The 10,992-nt window shown below is 42.8% G+C and overlaps 2 protein-coding genes across 2 annotated transcripts; both read left to right on the top strand.

The window, feature by feature from the left end:
- Positions 1–4,533: 4,533 nt before the first annotated feature.
- On the top strand, positions 4,534–6,201 carry SAMD00019534_014660 (hypothetical protein; the record flags this gene model as incomplete). The annotated part of the gene is made up of 1 exon (XM_012903433.1): positions 4,534–6,201. One exon carries the CDS (start codon positions 4,534–4,536, stop codon positions 6,199–6,201), a length of 1,668 nt encoding a protein of 555 aa, XP_012758887.1.
- Positions 6,202–6,429: 228 nt separating this feature from the next.
- Positions 6,430–10,672, top strand: SAMD00019534_014650 (hypothetical protein; the record flags this gene model as incomplete). Its single annotated transcript, XM_012903432.1, has 3 exons — positions 6,430–6,871; positions 6,935–10,497; positions 10,571–10,672. The coding sequence occupies 3 exons, from the start codon at positions 6,430–6,432 to the stop codon at positions 10,670–10,672; spliced, it is 4,107 nt and encodes a 1,368-aa protein (XP_012758886.1).
- Positions 10,673–10,992: the final 320 nt, after the last annotated feature.

Raw genomic sequence — 10,992 nt, 5'->3', positions numbered from 1 at the left:
GCTCTTATTCTTCTCGAGGACTTCTTCTTTAGTGAGACCAAGCTTTGTTTTTTATTTTTTTTTTTTTTTTTAATGATTTTTTTTTTTTGAAGTTGATTGCTTCAGGGATGTGTGAGATTTTCAATTATTAATATTGAAATGAACATATATATGTTACACTTACATTCTCTGCATTATACACATAACATCTCAGGCAAGCCAAACACATCATTGATTGGCCGTCTTTGGCAATATGGAATGCCTTCCAAATGCCACTACTAACATTGCCTGTCTGTGGTTGATAATCATTTGGATCCCCAAGCTGTCCATTGGAGGCCGTCTTCTTCTTCTTTTGTTTGGTTATCATATCTATCTATCTATAAAACAACTGAATGAATGAATGAGTCTTGTGTTGTTCACCCACACATGTCTCACCCTCGGTTATTCGATCCGGTTTTGATAAAAAAAAAAGGTGGTCGGTTCGAATAATTGTACTTCCTTCGGATTGGTAAAAGGGTCCGGTTCGGTTTATTCGGCCTCGGTTAGTCGGATATCCGAACTCGGTCTCAAACACTGRTTGCCAGTGAATAGCCAGTGAATTGCCAGTGAATTGCCAGTGAGTTGCCAGTGAATATCCAATGAATATCCAGTGAATAGCCAGTGAATTGCCAGTGAATTGCCAGTGAATWGCCAGTGAATAGCCAGTGTGTTGCCAGTGAATAGCCAGTGAATAGCCAGTGAGTTGCCATTCAATATCCAGTGAATTGCCAGTGAATAGCCAGTGAATAGCCAGTGAATAGCCAGTGAATAGCCATTGAATATCTAGTGTGTTGCCAGTGAATAGCCAGTGAATAGCCAGTGAATAGCCAGTGAATTGCCATTGAGTTGCCAATGAGTTGCCWTTGAGTTGCCAGTGAATATCCAGTGAATTGCCATTGAGTTGCTATTGAATATCCATTGAATATCCAGTGAATAGCCAGTGAGTTGCCAGTGAATAGCCATTGAATTTCCAGTGAATATCCAGTGAATAGCCAGTGAGTTGCCATTGGGTTGCCAGTGAATAGCCAGTGAATAKCCAGTGARTAGCCAGTGAATAGCCAGTGAATATCCAGTGAATAGCCAGTGAATAGCCAGTAAATTGCCAGTGAATAGCCAGTGAGCAGCCAGTGAATAGCCAGTGAATATCCAGTGAATATCCATTGAATATCCAGTGAATAGCCTGTGAATATCCAGTGAGTTGCCATTGAATAGCCAGTAAATATCCAGTGAATAGCCAGTGTGTTGCCAGTGTGTTGCCAGTGAGTTGCCAGTGTGTTGCCAGTGAATAGCCAGTGAATAGCCAGTGAATGGTCAGTGAACAGCCAGTGAATTGCCAGTGAATTGCCAGTGAATAGCCAGTGAGTTGCCAGGGTTATTTCATACCTTCAAAAAAAAATTGTTTAAGCATGTCAACATATTGATTCAGGATACAAGAACTAATGTTAAACGTTTGTGAGGTAGACTATTGAAAAATAATCTTTGGGACTATCCAATTCAATAGCGAAATCTATTTACACCAAAAAATATATCTCAGTAATATTCTCAATTTAATACGAGTTATTTTATTAAAATTGATATTTGATCAAAAATGTATTGGCCAATTCTTATGAGATTGACGATACTGATAATATATTCTGGGATTATTCATCAAATCTAATATTTAAAAATTATATTTTCAATTTTATAGAGTTATCTTTCTTCTATTTAATGTTTGTATGGGACGGAAGTTCGAACACATATACTTTTTCAAACAGTTATAAATCATAGATACAAAGATGCCACCAACAATTCGACTATCTGACATACCTACCATGATCATTCAACCTATTCTATAATACTTTACACTTGTATAAAGAACATATTGTAAACAAATAAATATTAATAAACAATAATTARTTTTAATGAAAATTCCACAGTTGTTTGAATCACTTTGACAATGACTGAATAGACAAGTCATTAACAACTATGATACATATAACATTAGTACAAATACATACAGACAGTGGATCATATGATTAAATAATAACATTGAAGCTTATACAACAACATCATCCACTTTATGTCATTGACATCCAGATTTACAACAACAACAGATGAAGGTTGATCTATCAACTCCTGACAACGTCATTCAACACCTCAACATAATATATCTTGTTACTCCTCTCATCAACGCGAATCGATCAAGATATCAATCATCGTCATTGAACAACATCACACCAATCATGAATGCATTTCGAATGAGTCTCGACACAACGATGATGCACCAACAATGTTCAACACATACGTTTGATACACCAACAGATTCAGTACATCTACAGGAATCGATCTATATATAATATGTTATTGTTGAACCTATTCTTACAAAGTACAGTCATTTCCCATTACACGCCAAGAGTCGCACTCCAACTGCCACCAACATCTCGATAACACCTACAATTGACATACCAACAGACTAAACACATCAAGGTGAATCGATATATATTGTGTATCACTGCTGAAGCTATTCTTTAGCAACACATTCAACAACAGCCAGCATACACTCACATTGGTGCATCAACTACGATCGTCGCACTCCACTGATCAYCAACATCGTCCAACAAACACCTATGACACATCATCAGACTCGACCCATCAAGAAGAAGCGATACATACTATATTCATTGTCGTTGGAGTAATCTTCATCAACTTTGGTCATCAACATCCAACTACACAGGTAACAACCAAAACCGTGGAAGCAGATCGTCGCACTTCTACTTCTAACAATAACTAATACCAATCAAGATTATAGTATAGTAATATTCAACACATCAAGATGAACCGATCATTATATTATACATCACTGATGAAGTGATTCATAGGAATTACAGTCTTGGCAGCCATTCCTGGACGACCATTTACAGCTCACTTGGATTGTCGCACACCAACCAAGGACCAACATCATCCAACAACTCCTATGATGCTCCAACAGACTCGACTCATCAAGATGAAGCGATATATAGCACATTCATTGCCGTTCATCTTAATCTTTTTCAATGTGGATCATCGATCATCCACATCAACTGCTATTGTGTAACACCTTGATCGATCGTCACAACACCTACTGCTGACCAACATCGTCCAACATTCACCTATTATACACCAACATACTCAACTCGCCAAGATGAAGCGATGCATCCTACATTCATTGCTGCTGGTGACCCGACTGAAGATGCGTGACAAGATCCTATATATTGCTGTTTTTGATGGATATATATAAGAGGAGATGATGAAAGTTAAAGGTGATCAATAGCTGTCCAGGCATCAGGACAGGCACCAGGATGACCACGATGATGGTCATACCAGATTGTTACAATGTTGATCAATCAACTGTTGTGTCGACAAAGGCCAACATCAATGAGTGCATTGACGACCGTCGCAACACTACAACAGACAATGGGCATCATCAATCACTCCATCATCAACAGTGACATAGTTTCCTCGACATACTGGATTGTAGCAACAGTAACAACACCCACCAATACCATCAGACGTTGTGGCGATGGATAACACGCTGTACATATGGTCGTGACGTAGCAGTTGGGGCAGTCGTGGCAGTCGTGGCAGTCGTGGCCATCATGATAAGGGAGACCCTGGCGACTCTACAAGGTAGCGACCATGAACACGACGATCACGACCTGACAATGACCATGACCATGACCTGACGATTTCAACTACCACTGGTTTGCGTCTTCAAGGTCGGATGACCAATATGGAAATCAATAAATTCCACACTGGAACCAAGCATGATTGATTAAATATAATTGATTGATTGATTGACCGTTAATAAGTCATATAGACTCATCTTTCAATCAATCAAATAATAACAACAATATTATTATTATTTGTTTGTCAGGGTGGTGATGAGGGAGAGTGCTGGACCGTTGTCAAATGTCCTACATTGCAAGACGGTGATCATATATCTTGACGAGAGATCGAATTTTGATCTGGTTGTTGTTCCAGACCACTGCTCATTCATGATGTCCACTCGTTGATTGGTCCACGAGCTGTTTCCCTTCAAGTTTATCCTCCAAAGAACGACTTCGACACCGAAATAGACCGCACGATTACTTTACCAAGTTCGTGCAGATAAATATATTATTATTTGTAACAAACATGTGACAACTACAACGGTTCAATGCTAAATATGTGGCATCTGCCCAACCATTTGTATCCTCGAAGTACGAATGATAGGTAGATTGAAAAGTAGGTTGACACTTCCAAAAAAAAGTTCGATTTGGTGTCTCTCCTGCACACTTTGACCCCTATTGCTCATATCTGACGACAAATAACAACTAGTTGTTATTACAACATTTATATATATCTATCAGATGGACCAAATTGGAGATCAAGTACCACCATTACCTCCATCATCTTCCCATACAATACCATTACAGGTGTCAAGAGATGATAAGTACGATTTGATCATCTATTATAACAGCATCAACAACAACGATACTAACAATAATAGTAACATTTATGATCACCAGGTGTTCACTTCATGTAGAATTAGAAAGATCACACTTTACCAGCGGTGGTACAGTCAATGGCACAATTCACTTGACTCTCTATCAACGCCAGTTCCTTCACTCAGTCCAAGTTCATCTTGGTGGCTTTGAGAAGATATACCTTCAGTCGGGAAAAGTTGATCACGGCAGTAATGCCGAGCACATCAATGTGAGCACGGACGAACATCATCATATCAGTCCATTCTTCTCTGAATCACGTGTAATCTTCCCACCACCACCACCACTATCTGCAGCGGACATCACATCAGCAGCTACAACTTCCGCCTCATCATCTTCACCCTCAAGCTCACAATCACCAATTATCACATACAGCCCGCCGTCCCTTCACTCGAGAAACATTAACAAGGACAGCAACCATGGCAACAGTAGCAACAACCACAAAATATTGTCCCATATCAACTTTACTGGCGACGGTGCAGAGCTCGACCTTGGAACCTACACACATACATTCTCTCTTCAACTACCAACATTCTTGGCGCCCTCTGTCAACTACATTGACTTTCTCTCTATCTTTTATGTGGCACGTTGTGTCGTCAACTACAGTAAGGGCAAAGAGTGGCAGCCCATATCCATACATCGCAGTACAGAGTTCTTTGTTCAGGGTGTAGGAGCGACATACCTACAGCACCTGGCAGACAACCGATCATTTGTCAATGCTCGAGTCTCGCGCTTCCTCTGGTCGTCCAAAGCTCAGCCGGTAGAGATGGCTGTATGTCTACGTGACGCCGACAACTTCATTGGAGATCGCGTCTTTTTCTTTGTACAACTACGCAACCCATCCAACATCAGCATAACCGAGCTCCAACTGGATTTCTTCCAACAGATCCACATCATCCTCCCCGGTGAATCGACGAAGCAGCAACTGGCCTGCACCAAGATGATGTCATCGTCGTTTGATATCAGTAGTCGCTCGGCAACCGCTCACAACAATGACATTACATCGGCTCAATTCCAGATCAAGCTGCCGCAGATGGTAGAGGACGACGTTGTGTTCCCCACTACTTTGGGTTCGCTCTGCAAAATCAAACACTTCTTCCGTGTATCACTGCCACAGGTCAAAGTGGAGGTTCGTCTCAAGTTCCAGCTTTGGTCAAGATCAACAGTTTGTGATGATGATACCCAACTAAACAATCTCAGCTATCTAAGTCTCAGCAACAATAATATCAATAATATCAACAATAACAATAACAACAACAACAACAACAACAACAACAACAACAACAACAACAACAACAACAACAACAACAACAACCTCAACAACAAAGTACCAGTTGCATGGCAAGTGGATTGGATGCCAACTTGGGTCAGAGACGAAGATAACACCCAAAAGTGCACGTTGTGCTCTGAATCATTCAATTTCATTGTGCGCAAGCATCATTGTCGCTCGTGTGGCAATGTATTCTGTGGCAAATGTGCAGGACAACGACTGCCTTTGGCCAAATATGGCGTCAACGAGAAGGTCAGAGTGTGCATACTCTGCCAGGAGGAGATCAAGGACACCAAATCCAGAGAGGACACACAGTTACCCAAGCGAAGGTATCATCCACATCTTGTCTTGACGACCAACCTCCACACAAACGATAGTAGTAGCCATCTACATTCCCGTGGGTCCAAGTGATCACTTCTCTCCTCCATTCCCCTCACTCCCCTGTAGTAAACATAACAGACAATCTGTCCAAAAAAATATCTTTTTTGCTTTTTTGCTCGACTTTTCTGAAGACTGGGTTGTTTTGAATCCCACACACACCTTTAGTAATAAGTTCAGCCATTGATCATAACACTCTATCATTAAATATATATATATATCTGTGCACTGTACCTCTACGACTGGTAGAGAGTTACCATCATGTTCAGTCGTTTCATAAGTTGGTTATCGGGACCAGCAGTTCCTGACCAACAACAACAACAACAACAACAACAACAACAACAACAACAACAACAACAGCCCACTGATAGTACTTCGGTCGAGACAGCAGCAAACGAACAACATGAGAAGTTTCCATCAGTTGTACCACAGAGTAGGAATGTCTTTGCAGAGACAACGCCTACCACTCCATTGGTAGTTGTCGAGGAGAAGGAGTTGGAATCAAAGACGAAAGATGCTCCACAATCTCAATCACCATCGTTGCAGAAACAAGAGTCGTTGACTGCACTTCCCACCGTACAGCTATGGGATGCAGACTCTGATGGTGGCAGTGACAAAGAGGACTTCATTTCATTCTCCAACCAATTCAATACAGACAAGCCAATGTCTGACCGTAAGGGTACATTGATACAGTACAACACATGTAAGACGTCTTATCATAATTATTATCGTACAAAACAGAATTCTAACATCTACCCTACTAAAGACTCTGAGTTTGAGAAGAAACAATCTGCTCCAGTTGATTTTGAGGCACCCGTTGACTTGTTCAGTGATGAATCAATCTTAAGCGACTTGCCTCTTCCCTCAAACTCAACTCTCCAACCATCAGCCACAAAGAAGACAGCATTGACAACAGCACAGTCCTCCTCAACACCCAAGGAGGCAAACCAACAACAACCTCCAAAGCTCACGAAAGAGAAGTCATCAATCTTTGGCAAAGATTCATCTGATCTATTTTCATTTGACGCAAGCCAACAATCCAACTCACAACCAGTTGACGAGTCTCTTCTTGGTGAGTTTGACGCCGACTCCTTCCTCAAGACCAACTTCCGTTTCCCTGGACAAAAGTCATCGCCTTCACTCACATCTGCAGTGCCAGAGAAGAAGATCCAGCCCACTGTCTCTGAAGATGCCAGGCCTTCTGATCGATCTGAGGGCACCGTCACTGCCGCCCCAGCCACTCCAAAGAAGATAGTGGCCAAAGAGCTTGAGTCCTTGTTCTCTGATGACCTCACCATTGGCTTGGAGACTCTTATTGAAACCAAGATCAAGGATACCGCTTCATCTCTCACAGACTCTTTGTTTGATATGTCCACCCCAGTCCCTAAGCCCTCCAAACAGGCAACAAAGAAGAAGGCTGTTGGCTCGATATTCGATGATGAGCTCGAGGTATCTGCAGCACTTTCAGATATCCTGTCCAAGGAATCTTCGGACAAACAGGAGCAGCAGCAAAGGATCGAGAAAAAGGAGACAGAGGCCAAGAAGAAACGTGAGGATATCGATGATCTGTTCAAGGTAGTCCCTACATTGCCCACCGCAGTAGTCGTCAAGAAAGATACGTCCACTGGTGTGATCGACCTCGATGACATTGAGAGGAAGTTCTCCAAGAAGGCTCCTTCTAAGCCGATTGAGGCCAGCGATATATTCTCATCTTGGGAACAGGATATCGTCTCCACCAACAAAAAATCAGAAGCAGCAAAGATGACCAAAGAACAAGAGGAGAGAGAGAAGAAGTTGCAAGTTGAGGCAGAGAATGAGCAAAGGAGGTTGGCTGATGAGGCAGAGAAACAAAGAGTAGAGACAGCTCGTTTGGAGCAAGAGCGCCAGACTAAGATAGAGGAGGAGAAGCGAGAGCAGGAGGTCAAGGCCAAACAGCAAGAGGAGGAACGTATGGCCAAGCTGGGGGAGGAGAAACTTCTGGCCAAGTTGGCCGAGCAGGATAAGATTGAGCAGCTACGTATCGCCAAGATGGAACAAGCAAAGCAGGAGGAGGAAAAACTTTTGGCAAAGTTGGAGCAAGATCGATTGCACAAACTTGAAGCAGAACTTCTGGCCAAGGTTGAAGAACAGGAGAGATTGGCCAAGTTGGAAGAAGAGCGACTTGCCAAGATTGAACAAGAGAGGTTGGCCAAACTGGAGACAGATCGCCTTGCCAAGATGGAGGCTGACAGACTTGCCCAGATTGAACAAGATAGATTGGCCAAACTTGAGGAGGAGAGACTTGCCAAGATTGAACAAGATAGATTGGCCAAGCTTGAAGAGGAGCGACTTGCACAGATTGAACAAGAGAGATTGGCAAGATTGGAGAATGATCGTCTTGCCAAAATGGAAGCTGAAAGACTTGCCCAGATCGAACAAGATAGATTGGCCAAGCTGGAAGAGGAGCGCCTGGCAAAGGTTGAACAAGAGAGACTGGCAAGGCTGAAAGACGAACGCCTAGCTAAAGATGAACAAGAGAGATTGTCCAAACATGAAGAGGAACGCCTTGCCATTATTGAACAAGAGAGATTGGCAAAGTTGGAAGAGGAACGCCTATCAAAGATCGAGCAAGAGAGATTGGCCAAACTTGAAGAGGAACGCCTGGCAAAGGTCGAGCAAGAGAGGTTGGCCAAGCTGGAGGAGGAGAGACTTGCCCAGATTGAACAAGAAAGATTGGCCAAACTTGAAGATGAGAGACTTGCCAAGATTGAACAAGAGAGGTTGGCCAAACTGGAGAATGATCGTCTTGCCAAGATGGAAGCTGACAGACTTGCCCAGTTCGAACAAGATAGATTGGCCAAGTTGGAAGAGGAGCGCCTGGCAAAGGTTGAACACGAGAAGTTGGTCAAGTTGGAGGCTGACAGACTTGCCATTATTGAACAAGAGAGATTGGCAAAGTTGGAAGAGGAACGCCTAGCAAAGATCGAGCAAGAGAGGTTTGCCAAACTTGAAGAGGAGCGCCTGGAAAAGGTCGAGCAAGAGAGGTTGGCCAAGCTGGAAGAGGAGAGACTTGCCAAGATTGAACAGGATAGATTAGCCACACAGGAAGATGAGCGACTTGCCAAGATTGAACAAGAGAGGTTGGCCAAACTGGAGACAGATCGCCTTGCCAAGATGGAGGCTGACAGACTTGCCCAGATTGAACAAGATAGATTGGCCAAACTTGAAGAGGAGAGACTTGCCAAGATTGAACAAGATAGATTGGCCAAGCTTGAAGAGGAACGCCTTGCCAAAGTGGAACAAGATAGATTGGCCAAGATGGAGGTGGAACGCCTTGCCAAGTTGGAGGTGGTTAGACTTGCCCAGATTGAGCAAGAAAGATTGGCCAAGTTAGAAGTGGAGCGACTTGCCAAGATTGAACAGGATAGATTGGCCAAACTTGAAGAAGACGCTCGTCTTACCAAGCTCGAACAAGACAAGTCGACCAAACTTGAGCAGGAGAAACCAACAACAGTTCCTCTTGCTACAAACATCATTGCAGAAGACAAGACTGATCACGCCAAGCTGGTCCACCTTACAATCGGCAGAACCAAGATCAAGGGTAGAAACAAGCCATCAAGGAGAGCTCTGGACAAGCTTACTGGCAAACGAGAGAAGGCTAACATTCCAAATCTCAAGGAGCTAGAGGCTCAGACATTAACACAGTCCGACCAAAGCGCTGACTCCACGTCAGAGGCAACCGAAGCCCCTGTCGAGAGAAAGATACCAAAGGGTGCTGTTGCTATGCCAGGAATGATGCTTCCCAAGTTTGACCCATCCACCTTCAAAGGCCTGAAGAAGGCAGCTGTACCAACAAACCAACAATCCACACCATCATCGACCACCACATCGACAGTCAATGCCAACCCAATCCAATTTCAATTGAAGTCTGTTGGAGGCAACACAACACCACAACAACAACAACTACCATCATCGACACCCCAGTCACCTCAGTTCAACAAACCCTCGGGCCTGAACAGAACATCATCCTTTGGAGGAACACAGCCATCACTCTCTAGGACATCGTCATTCGGAGGATCCACAACGAAAGCACCGTCATCCCCAAGCAATGACGGACAGAAGGCACTTGATGTGTTGTTGCAGTGGGTCAAGCTGAACACCATTGGTTATGACGGAGTCAATGTTGTAAACTTCACCACATCGTTCACTGATGGACTTGCCTACTGTGCCCTACTGCATCACTTCTCACCAAAGTCTTTGGACTTTTCCAAGATGTCCTCTGCAAACCGATTGGAGAACATGAAGACAGCGTTTGACCTTGCTGAGAAGGATCTCGATGTCCCTGCATTGGTATGTTGGCGCGTTCTTTCCAACACAATAACAAAAACAACAACAACTAACACAAACTCAAACACTATCCCAGATGGATGCAAACGATTTGATGGACCTGCCATATCCCGAGAGATTGTCCAACATCACCTATCTTTCAGAGTTCTACAAGGCCATGAAGAGAAAGGGTCTCTAAGCTTTTTACACATATATATATATATATTCAGTTGCAACTGTTGTAATTTTAAATACAAATACAATTCTAAAGTACATTACATAAGGGTAGTGTCATCGTCACTCCAGATATCTCTAGTTTAATACAAACGTCCTAAATAGGACAAAACAATCGTCCAGACAAAAAATCTTTTGACATGTGAATTGAAATTTACCACACACAAAAAAAGTGGGGTAGGTCACCTAGTGAATCCCAAAAAGGTCAATAATGATAATTTTAATTTAATTTAATTTAATTATTATGTTAAATTGATCATCACAACACATTCAATGACACACAAC

This window comes from Acytostelium subglobosum, assembly GCF_000787575.1.
Source record: "Acytostelium subglobosum LB1 DNA, scaffold: scaffold2, whole genome shotgun sequence".
Taxonomy (NCBI): domain Eukaryota; phylum Evosea; class Eumycetozoa; order Acytosteliales; family Acytosteliaceae; genus Acytostelium; species Acytostelium subglobosum.
The sequence above is the reverse complement of the archived record's forward strand: the minus strand, read 5'-3'. Positions and strand labels throughout refer to the sequence as shown.